The sequence below is a fragment of the Piliocolobus tephrosceles genome, chromosome 15, assembly GCF_002776525.5.
Source record: "Piliocolobus tephrosceles isolate RC106 chromosome 15, ASM277652v3, whole genome shotgun sequence".
In the NCBI taxonomy this organism is placed as follows: domain Eukaryota; kingdom Metazoa; phylum Chordata; class Mammalia; order Primates; family Cercopithecidae; genus Piliocolobus; species Piliocolobus tephrosceles.
Genome location: NC_045448.1, coordinates 10973696 through 10986100, shown reverse-complemented (window position 1 = coordinate 10986100; position 12405 = coordinate 10973696). Strand labels below are relative to the sequence as shown.

At 36.2% G+C, this 12405-nt stretch overlaps 1 protein-coding gene across 1 annotated transcript in view; it reads left to right on the top strand.

The window, feature by feature from the left end:
* Positions 1-12405, top strand: part of ROCK2 (Rho associated coiled-coil containing protein kinase 2) — a 172029-nt gene that overhangs the window by 97957 nt on the left and 61667 nt on the right. Inside the window, exon 4 of the mRNA XM_026454699.1 lies at positions 1098-1235. Coding sequence (XP_026310484.1) covers positions 1098-1235 — 138 coding nt within the window. The remainder of the gene's footprint in view (positions 1-1097; positions 1236-12405) is intronic.

Below are 12405 nucleotides of genomic sequence, written 5' to 3'. Positions count from 1 at the left end.
TTTAAGCAGGGGAGTGGCAGGAAATGGTTTGTGTTCCAGAATGGAGACCAGGCTGTGGATAAGAGAGAGTGACAGCAGGGAAACAAGTTGGTAATTGAAATAAAAGATGTTGAACCAGGGTGGTATCAGTGGAGGTAGTTAGAAATGGTTGGATTCTGAAACTACTCGGAGGCAGAACTGACAGGATTTACTGATAAATTTGATAAGCTGTTTGAGAGAAAAAGAGGTGCCAAAGGTTTTTTTAGCTAGAGCAACTAGAAGGATGAAGCTGCCATTTACTGAAATGGGGAATAACTGTGGGAGGAATAAATTCAGGGGTGAAGATTAGGAGATTCAGTTTTAGGCATCCTATTAGACACCCAAGCATTAGTGTTAACAGTTGTTACTTATCCAGTAAATGTTAGCTGTTATAATCATTCGTTAAATATTTATTGGCACCCTGGTGGACAGTTTGCTGTGTTCTTGGAATTAAAAAGGTGGTCAAAACTAGACAATCTTCTTGCATTTATGGAATTTGCAGTCTAATCGGAAACATAGGAATCGGTTAAAGGACTTCATCGTTGGTAGTATTTTTTTTTCCTTAAACAAAACAAAAGAAAACCTTTAATTAGGGCACCTAAAGAGAAATAAGAGGTGACTTAACAAAATCATAGGTATCCCTTGATATCTAAATTTATTAGGTTCTTATGGGCAGATAGTGAGGGATATGTGTACATTGATGTTTCAGACTACTTACATAAATGGTTTTTTTCAGTAGACATATCTTTTAAGTTTCTTATTTAACAATATCTCATTCTTAAAATTGGTTAGCTTAACTAACATGAGAGAATGAAGCTTCGTGAATACCTTCATTTAGTTGAATTGAGAGAGCTGTATATTGAATTCAGTGTTTAAAAGTATTACATATTTCATGAAATACTTAGGTTGTTAGAAATGTTCTCCTTTGTTTATTTCATTAAAAATGTTTTACTTTTCCTTTTTATTAGCTAAGGACCATTTTTTTGTAACTGAAGTCTGTAATAATAGCATTATAGTATCATCTATTTACCTTTCTCTTACAATATTGAAGTATTAATTTTTGTATTTTAAAAAAACAGGTTCGTCATAAGGCATCGCAGAAGGTTTATGCTATGAAGCTTCTTAGTAAGTTTGAAATGATAAAAAGATCAGATTCTGCCTTTTTTTGGGAAGAAAGAGATATTATGGCCTTTGCCAATAGCCCCTGGGTGGTTCAGGTAAGCATACTAACTTTTATAAGTTTATTTCCTTTTTTTAATGAGTGCTTTATTATTCGTGAGTTGATTTTTGTGTACCAAGTCTTATGCTTCATTTACATAGTAACAGTGCAGTTATTTTTGGGAGATTTGATTCAGAACATTTGTTTAATGTTCCAAAACAGTATGTCCACATAGATATGACATGTAATACTTACTTAAATTGTTGTATGGAGGCAAGTATTACTTACAACTTTTTCTTCTTAATTCTTTTATAAAAAATTGGCTCGAATACCAGTATGCCATTATTTCATACCCACTTATTCTTGTGATTTACATAGTAGGAACGTAGTAAATTCGTTGAATCATCTGGGAAGATATATACATATTAATATTCCAGCATGGCACATTGTATACATATGTAACAAACCTGCACATTGTACACATGTACCCTAGAACTTAAAATATAATAATTTTAAAAAAAAAGTTTTTATGGCCAGGCACAGTGGCTCACACCTGTAATCCCAGCACTTCGGGAGGCCGAGGCAGGTGGATCACGAGGTCAGGAGATTGAGACCATCATGGCTAACACAATGAATCCCTGTCTCTGCTAAAAATCCAAAAAATTAGGCAGGCATGGTGGCACGCACCTGTAATTCCAGCTACTTGGGAGGCTGAGGCAGGAGAATCGCTTGAACCCGGGAGGCGGAGGTTACAGTGAGCCGAGATTGTGCCACTGCACTCCAGCCTGGGTGACAGAGCTAGACTCCGTCTCAAAAAAAAAAGAAGTTTATGTTACATTTATCAGCCTATCTTGAAAAGAAAAACAAAACAAAAAAACTTCCTATAATAAACATTTAGAAAATTCTACAATATTATAATATTATGGCTCCTAATTTTGCCTTTTATTTGACTGTGGGTTAAGGAATTTATGTTTCTGCTTTGCCTTCATTCTTTTTTTTTTTTTTTTTTTTTGAGATGAAGTCTTGCTCTGTTGCCCAGACTGGAGTGCAGTGTTGCAATCTCTGTCCACTGCATCCTTTGCTTCCCAGGTTCAAGCTGTTCTCCTGCCTCAGTCTCTCGAATAGCTGAGACTACAGGCACCTGCCACTATGCCCTGCTAATTTTTGCATTTTTAGTAGACATGGGGTTTCGCCGTGTTGGCCAGACTGGTCTCGAACTGCAGACCTCAAATGATCTGCCTGCCTTAGCCTCCCAAAGTGCTGGGATTACAGACGTGAGCCTCCGCACCTGGCCTTTGCCTTCTTTACTATTATATTTCTCTCTAGCTTTGCTTCTCTAAAAAAATTTTTTATGCTAGTAACTAAATCTGCAAGCATTTTTGAACAAGTATCATGAGTAAGATTAGGTATATACCAGTTCTTGTTCAGAATGCTTAAATGATCTGGGAGTTTGATACCTTGCTTGTGGAAGGCAGTTCAGATCCCCACCCCTACCTCCCCCAAAAAAACCCACTTTTGACCATGTTGTTTAGAAGCTCATTACTGTTACTTTTTCATAAGGTTGATCCTCACTGCTGCTCCCTCCCCCGCTGTTTTTTAAAATTGTAGGCAGTGAATAGAAATTCTGATATGTACAGCAAAACTAAAATTTTTATGGTAAATTCTATACCATGATATTTTTATTTTCTCTTGAGATGGAGTCTCCCTCTGTCACCCAGACTGGAGTGCATTGTCATGATCTCTGCTCATTGCAACCTCCGCTTCCTGGATTCAAGCGATTCTCCTGCCTCAGCCTCCCGAGTAGCTGGGATTACGGGTCCTCACTACCACGCCTGGCTAATTTTTGTATTTTTAGTAGAGAGATGGGGTCTCACCATGTTGGCCAGGCTGGTCTTGAGCTCCTCACCCTAGGTGATCCACCTGCCTTGACCTCCCGAAGTGCTGGGATTACAGGCATGAGCCACTGTGCCTGGCCTATATACCATGATAATTTATCTGATTAAAGAATGATTGCAATAAAGCATTTGTTTCACTTTTAGCTTTTGCCATTTCTAGTTATTTCATAAATTGATACTCTTTGATCTTTAAATCTGCTGTGTGAACCTTTATAAAGAATTAATTGAGATAGAAGAAAATCTGCTAATTATTGAGGTAATTGGGATACTGAATCTGAGGAAGCAAACCAATAGTGAAACATGGTACAATTGAAGAAGTAAATCCGATTATAATTGTGGCCTTTATATGCTTATCTCTCTTGGTAAAGAACAACATTCCATGCACCGTTATATTTATGTGTATAAAATGTTTTACTTTTTAGGAAAACTTGTGAAAGTGACTGACTTATTTATTGTTTTATTCAATGATTTTGAATATTTTCACAGAATTGTACAACCATCACTACTACCTAATTTTAGGACATTTTTTTCACCCTCCAAAGAAGCCCTGGACCAGTTAGCATTTATTCCCCAATTCCGCCTCTCCCCTGCCCCTGTCAACTACTAGTCTATTTTATGTCGTTATGGATTTACCTATTCTGAAAGCTTCCGATAAATCAGGTCACACAACATGTATGTATGTCTTTTGTGACATCTTTCACCTAGCCTAATGTTTTAACATTCATTCATTCATGTTGCAGCGTGTATCAACACTTAATTTCTTATTATGGTTAAATAATACTCTGTTACATGGTTTTACCACACTTTGTTCATTCATCACTTAATGGACATTTGTATTGTTTCTCCTTTTTGACTATAATGAATAGTGCTGTTTTGAGTATTCTTTCATAAGGATTTTGGTACATATGTTCACACATTTCTTTTAGAGATCTACATTGCAGTGAAATCAGTGAGTCATCGAATATGCCTATAATTAATTTCATTGGATTATTTCCGTTTTCCAAATCTCAGCTCTTATTTTTAAATGACTATTCAATATTTAATTGTACTAATGCCCCCATAGTTACTATACTTTTGTTAGAAATAGCTCTTTTCATTTTTGTTAATATAAATTAGCCACAGTAATAGGTCAAATCTTGGACCTATCTGTATTTCTTGGAAATATATTCTTAGGATGATTTCTGAATTCAGTAGATAAATATTGACATATTTTAAAAACTTTTATTTTTTTGCGGGTAGAGAGGACTTTGTCTTTTTAAAGCCATTTATCTATCCAGTTTGCTGTGTTTTTCTAGGGTTCTTATTTTTATGGCAAATGCTTTCTTGCTTTGCTTTGTAGTTTTATCACCCAGATGTGTACCCCTAAACACCTTAGTTTAGTTTTGGCATTTAAAAAAATTTAAGTTCAGGTATATCTTTTAAATGTCTCAACCCTCTTCTTTCATTTACTTTTGTCCCCAGGTTGAAGAAACCTGGGTTTTGCTGATCTCTTCTTATGGTGTAGTTTAACACGTTTCTCTCTCACTTGTATTTTTGTAAATTGGTTGTTAGATATAGAGGCTTGATCAGATTCAGGTTTCACTTTGGAAGGGGATGGTGCAGGACTACTTCATAGACCAGGTTCATAGGCCACCTATAAGAAGACTAATGTCTGGTTATCTGGTGTGTTACCAGGTATTTGTGCTCAGTGTCTTGATATATCATTTATTAAGGTTTGTAAAATGATACTTCAAGTCAGTCGTTCCTCCTTGGTTATAGTGACTGGAATACTTCTGTGAAGAAAAATATTTCTCTGTTTACTTGTTAGTTACTCAGGGTGCAGTTCATACTGGAAGGACAGGATAAATACTTTATGCTTTTATTGTATTTACCAGTTTTCAAAATAAGGGTGACCAGTTTTGGGGGAGAATCCGTTTGAACTCATGGACTTGAAACCTGTTTGATATGTTTCAGTCCTTTGAATATCTTATTGATGCTCAAATTGTGGTACCTTTGACTAGTGGGATCAGAATGAGGTTGGTTTATGAAACCTTTAATGAAGCCTTAATAGTCTTTAATAGCTTGCTTGCAAAGTGATATAGGTGCTCCAGACCTATCTTAAACATTTGTGCTCTTGATATGTAATTAACTGTGCTTGTAGGTCTGTCTTTTATACATGTGTGAGATTTTCTTTAGAATAGATTCCTAGCATTGGGCTTGCTAGGTCAGATGGTATGCACATTTGACTTTTTGATTGGTAGCACCAGATTGCCTTGTTAAAAAATTTTTCTTTATAAGTTTATATTATCTTTGTACAATAGATGTTCTCTTTCACCACAGTTTTAGCAAATACTTGATATTGTTAACTTTTAAATTTTTGCTAGTTACATGCTTGAGAAATAAGGTGTTAACTGTGTTAAATTGTGCTTCCTTGATTACGAGATTCAGCATCTTTCATATGCTTGTTAATAATTTATATTCCTTATACATTAAGCCTAAAAATATTTATATTTTTATAAATTCATAATATAATTTTATATATAATGTATAATTTATAATAATTTATATTTTTATACATCAAGCAATGTATAAGGAATATGAATTTCATTGCTAATGTATATGGAATATAAATTAGTAAGCAAATGAAATATTGTAATCTTTTATAGTACATTGAAAAAGATTTCTTTTTTCTTTTTCTTTTTTTTTTTTGAGACAGAGTCTCGCTCTGTCACCCAGGCTGGAGTGCAGTGGCCAGATCTCAGCTCACTGCAAGCTCCGCCTCCCAGGTTCACGCCATTCTCCTGCCTCAGCCTCCCGGGTAGCTGGGACTATAAGCGCCGCCACCTCGCCCGGCTAGTTTTTTGTAGTTTTTAGTAGAGACGGGGTTCCACCGTGTTAGCCAGGATGGTCTCGATCTCCTGACCTAGTGATCCTCCCGTCTCGGCCTCCCAAAGTGCTGGGATTACAGGCTTGAGCCACTGCGCCCGGCATGAAAAAGATTTCAAAGTGTAAAATTTAAAGTAAATGCTATTTGCAATAATGTGATTTTTTAAAGTGAGATACTGAATTTGATTTACTAATTTGTTAAGTAGTTTTGCATCTATGTGCATAATGAGACTTGATCTTTAATTATTTAAACATGAGATCTTGCTTTTCTTATTACAGTAAGACTATTGTAATAGACATTATAGGAGAGCATACTACTTTTTTCTGTGCTTTGGTATAGTTTATATAAAATGTAAACTATTGATTTCATGAGGCTTGAATGAACTTGCTTGCAAAACTTTCAAGAAAAAAAAAAATTCTTTTTTTTTTTTCCTAGAGGCAGGGTCTCACTCTGTTGCCCAGGCCGTATTTAGTACAGTGGCAAGGTCATGGCTCACTGAACCCTCAAATTCCTAGGCACAAACAATCCTCTCAGCTCAGTTTCCCAAGTAGCGGTACTGCAAGCATGTACCACCATGCCCTGGCTCATTTTTGGTGAAGACCGGGGTCTCACTATGTTGCCCAGGCTGATCTCGAACTCCTGGCCTCAAGCATTCCTCCCATCTCTGCTTACCAAAGCACTGGGATTATAGACATGAGCCACTGCACCCAGCCTAATGATACATTTTTCCATTTTAAAAATGTATGACGATAAATTTATCCCAAAGTAGAAAAAAAAAAAAAGTATATTGAATCCCCATGTACAGTTCACCCAACTTCAACAATTACCAACCATGGCCAATCTCATTTCAGTTATGCTAGGAATTGCAAACATTTTTTGGTAAAGGGCCAGATGGTAAATATTTAGGCTTTGCAACCTAAGAGGCAAAGTTGAAGATACTGTGTAAGTATTCATATAATGAGAAAACAAATTTCTACACAGTTTTTATTGATGAAATTTAGGAGATAATAATACAGTTTTAAAAATACAGATCTACTAATGACAAGAATGAAATTCTTTTCTGGATGTTTGCTCAACTGGGGTCCACAGTTAGTGTTTCCTATCATCAAAATTAAGTACAAATACTCATCTGTTAATGCTGGTGTGTAAAAATATTTTACATATTCGTCTTTGAAAATGCCCTTTCACACAGCTAGGTATTGCCACATACTATTATTATCCACTAACATATGATTGTTTTTTAAAGTTTTAGGTTTATAGAAAAATTGAGCAGACAGTATAGAGTTCCTGTCTATTCCCAATACAGTTTTCCCTGTTATTACAAATGTATGAATGAACCAGTATTGATACATTAAACTAAAGTCTTTATTTAGATTTTTAAAATTTTTATCTAATGTTCTTTGTCTGTTTCAGGATCCCATCCAGAATACCACATTACATTTAGTTATCGTGTCTTCCTAGGCTCTTCTTGGCTGTGACAGTTTCTCATACTTTCCTTGTTTTTGATGATGTTGACAGTTTTGAGGAGTACATGAATTATACTGTAGGATGTGGATGCTCCTCTGTAGGAATTTGTCTGATGTTTTTCTTCCTAATTAGACTAGGGTTATGGGTTTTTGGGAGAAAGACTGCAGAGTTAAAGTGCCATTTTCATGCTGTCGTATCAGGAGTACATACATTATTTATGACTGTTAATGTTGACCTCAAGCATTTATTTATCACTTGGAGAAGGCATTTTCAGAAAATTTAAAAATTCTTTTTTTGATAGTTACAGGTTAATCATTTCTAATTGAAGGTTAGGTGGAAGAATCTCCTTGATTGGAAAGTTTAAATAGATTTCAAAATATGGCTATTTCCTTTGCGCTTACATTTCGACCAAAAATGCTGCTTCAAAATGAGGAAATTAACATTGATACATTTCATTAATATTCAGATCCCAATCAGGTTTTCACCAGTTTCCCAGTAATGTCTTTTATAGCAGGAGGATCCAGTTTCAAACCACATCACATTTATTTTCTTACAGTTTTGAATATTTCCTCAGTCTTCCCTTGACTTATCATCCTTTTTAGCTGTAATATCCCCCACTAGGCTGCCCGTTTGCCTGGATGTCCTTTGGACCCTGTTTTTGTTACCAACCACAGGTTCCTAGGCTCCCAGGCACTAGAAAATGAAATGAGGCAAGAAAGTGTCCCAGACAAGGCTTTATTCATGGCTGATGCTGGAGCACCAGGGAGACAGCACTGGAGCGAGAGTTCTCCAGCTGACTCTTTTTGGACATGTCTTTTTGTTGTTTTAAGAACCATGATGACATAAATAAGCATGAGATATTTGAATGTCATTACATATGCAGGGTGGAGCACAACGTGTGCAGGTGCAGTGAGAAATCATGGTAGTACACACATGGCATGATAACAAAATGGTGAATAAGCTCCTCCCTGGGTGGGGAGTTTAGTATTATAAGGAGACAAGGGGTGGAGATTAGCCATTCTTCTGGTCTTATGTGCATATGGGCGATAGGATTAACTACCTTGAGTAAGATTTAAGGTGGGACTCTGTGTTTTTTAATTTCTTCAAGATCATACTTCAGTGGGTATGGCAACTTGATAAGATTTAGGGTGGGATTCTGCTTATCTTAGTTTCCTCAAGTTCCTGCCATTAGCTGGAAGGAAGGTCAAGGAACGGGCAGAGTCCCATCCCTACTCTGTCTCACTTGGGCTTTGGTATCCCATGGCACCCTTCCTCACACGTGAATAGTCCTCTTTTGCTTCCTCACCTCTTCTACCCTCTGTGTGGCTTGACTTCTGACTCCTTTTATGGTTTGTTTTGATGAATAGTAATTCATGATTTTAATGCAGTAAAAGTTTAATCAAACTTTTATGATTAATGGCCTTTTGTGTTCATTAAAGTTTGTCCCTACCTTAAGATCATGAAGATATTCTGCTATATTACCTTTCTGACTTTTATTTTTTCCCTGTTAATCTGTCCTATCATAGTCCGTTAGGGCTGCTATAACAAAATACCATAAACCAAGTAGCTTATAAACAGCAGAACTTTATTTCCCAAAGTTCTAGATGCTGGGAAGTCCAAGATGAAGGTGCTGGCAGATTTGTTGTCTGGTGAGAATCCCCGTTGTCATATATGGCGCCTTGTCCCTGTGTCCTCACATGGTAGAAGGGGGTGAATGAGCTCCTTTGGGCCTATTTTACAAGGGCACTAAACCCATTTATGAGGGCTGACTTCTTGTTATGCAAACAAGGTGACTCAAGTGGCCTCCATGACCTACACATTTCCCCAGAAGCCCCTTCTCCTAATACCATCACCTTAGGATGATGGTGTTACACCATCATTAAGATTTCATACGAATTTTATGGGAACACAAAACATTCAGACCATAGCACCTAAGATAAGCCCAGAATGGATTTTTTAAAGAGTGTTATTTTAGGATTCAATTTTGTTTCCATATGGATATTCAGTTGTTCCAACATTACATATTGACAAAACTTTCTGTTCCCCACTGGTGTATGTTAACTGCTTATGTTGTCATTCATTTATCCATCGGTGAATAGATCTGTTTTGGGGTTCTCTATCTCACTGCATCATTTATCTATTCTTGCCACCAGTAACACAGCACTTTAATTAGCTTCGCTTACCTTGCTTGGTATTTATTGGAGTTTCTTAGAATTACGAGTTTATAGAGTTCATCAGACTTGGAGGTAGTTTGGCCATTATTTCTTTAAATGTTTTTTCTATCTCAATTCCTGTCCCCTAAGCCCCAATCCCCTTTCTCAGACTTCAGTTACACATGTGTAATCTACTTGATGTTGTCCCATAGGTAACTGATACTTTTTTTCCACCAGTCTTTTTTTCTTTGCATGCTTCATTTTGTAAAAAGTTTTTTTGCTATGTCCTTAAGTTCATGGATCTTCTACAGTATCTAGTCTAACTTCAATCCCGTTAAAGGGATTCTGTTTGGCTTATTTGACTCCACAAAATTGTTTTGAGATTCATCCATGATGTATATCAATGTTTCATTCCTTTTTATTACTTTTTATTACATATATCCTTGTAGGGATATGTAACAATTTATCTATTCATCTGTTAATGGACATTCAGGTTTTTTCCAGTTTTTCTGTCTTACAAATAAAACTACATTATTATTTGTGGATTAACTTGATTCTTTGAAAGTTTATTTTTAAGCTGTGGTAAATTTAGAGTTGCCTTTACTCTGATGGAAAATATATACACTGTCTCTCTTCTGTTCTAGTGGCTTTGTTTACCATTTTAACATGCACATTTAAGTTTCCAAAATTAATTTTATTGAAGTATAATAACTATACAACTTTATTGAGGTATGCAACTTTTTATACCTTTGTAAGACAACTTTATAATACAACTTTATTGAGGTATAATATGCATAGCATAAAATTCACCTATGTGAAGTGTATGCTTTAGTGAGTTTTAGGAAATTTATAGCATTGCGGAACCACCACTGCCATCTGATTTTAGAGCATTTCCACCATCCCAAAGTGGTTACTTGTACCCTTCACTCACGTTTCCTATCACCCTCTAAGCCCCAGGCAACCATTAATATGCTTTCTGTCCCTATAGATTTGCTTTTTCTAGACAGGTCTTATAAATGGAATCATACAATATGTTGTCTTTTGCATCTGGTACTTTTCCCTTAGCATACTGTTTTTAAGGTTCATCCATGTTGTAACATTTGTTATTAATTCATTCCTTTTTAGTGCTTAATAGTATTCCATTGTATGGCGTGGTATAATAAATAATATAGCTAGTCTTTGTCGCCATTTTTGGCACAGAGCTTCAAAAGCCCTGGAATTTCCTGAGTGATAGGAGTGTCTTTGTTACACCAGTGAGGTGATTCAGCTGGCCTCCTGATAGCTTCAGGATGAGGGCTGACCACTACAAAAGACCAAACACATGATTAGAAGACTAAGGCTTTTAGCTGCCAGACCTCCCGGGAGAGGAAAAAGATGTCCGGGGCGGAGGGGTGGGGGGTGGGGGGATTAGAGATTGAGTTTAATCATTCAGCCAGTGATTTGATTAATCATGTCTGTGTAATGGGGCCCTCATAAAAACTCTGGATACTGACACTCAGTGGAGCTTCCTGACTGGTGAGCACATTGATGTTCTGGTGCCAGGAGAGTGATACATTTTTATTCCACACAGAAAGGGTGCAGAAGCTCCATAATCTCTTCCAGACTTTGTCCTGTGTGTATCCTTTATAATAAAACTGTAATCATAAATATAGCATTATGCTGACAGTTCTATGAGTCATCGTAGTAAATTGTTAAGCCTAAGGAGGTTGTGGGAACCCCTGAATTTGCAGCCAGTAAGTCCAAAATGTAGGGAACCTGGGGATCCCCAAAGTGCAGCTGATTTCTGAAGTGAGGGAAATTTTGTGGAAGACTGAGCTTTTCACTTGTGGGATCTCATGCCAAGACTTGATGGTTAATGTCAGAATTGCATTGCAGAACACCCAGTTGGGGTGGAAATGGTATAGAGATGTACTCCATGTTGTTTGTTCATTTACCGGTTAATGAACATTTGAATTGCTTCCACTTTTTGGCTATTGTGAATAGTGAATAATGCAGATATGAATATTTGCCATTAGTCTTTGGTGGATATATTTAATTTCTTTTAGGTAGATGCGTAGGCGTGCAATCCTTGATTGTTTGCTACATTTATGTTTAACTTTGTAAGAAATTATCAGACTGGCTTCCAAAGTGCTTGTGCCATTTTGCATTCTCATCAACTTTTAACTATTTTCTGTCTTTTTTAGTGTAACTATTCTGATGGGTGTTAAGTGGCATGTCATTGTGGTTTTAGTGTGCATTTCCCTAAGGACCAATGCTATATATATCACTTGTAAATATTTCCTCCCAACCTGTGGTTCATATTCTCATTTTATTAATAGTATCTTTCAAGCCAGAAAGTTTTTATTTTGATGAAATACTATGTATCAGTTTTTTATTTTGTCAGTTGCATTTTTTGGTGTTATATCTAAGAAACCTTTGCCTAATCTGGGTTCATGAAGATATTCTCCTGTGTTTTTTAAAGATTTTTGTAGTTTTAACTCTTAAATTTAGGCCTATAATTCATTTTGAGTTAATTTTTCACTATGGCGTAAAGTAAGGGTCTAAAAATATTTATCTTTTTGACTGTAGCTATCTAGTTGTTCAAACTTTTTTTTAAAAAAATTATTTTTTCCCTCATTAAATTGCCCTGGCACTTCTGTCAAAAAAATTTATTGATCATAAATACAAGGATTTATTTCTAGATTCTCAGTTCTGTATAATTGTGTTCAGTTAATCTATATATCTTTTCACATGCCAGTACTCATATCTCACTTTGTTGCACAGACTGGATTACAGTGATGCAATTGTAACTCACTGTAAACGTCAAAATCCTGGGCTCAAGCGATCCTCCCACCTCAGCCTCCCAAG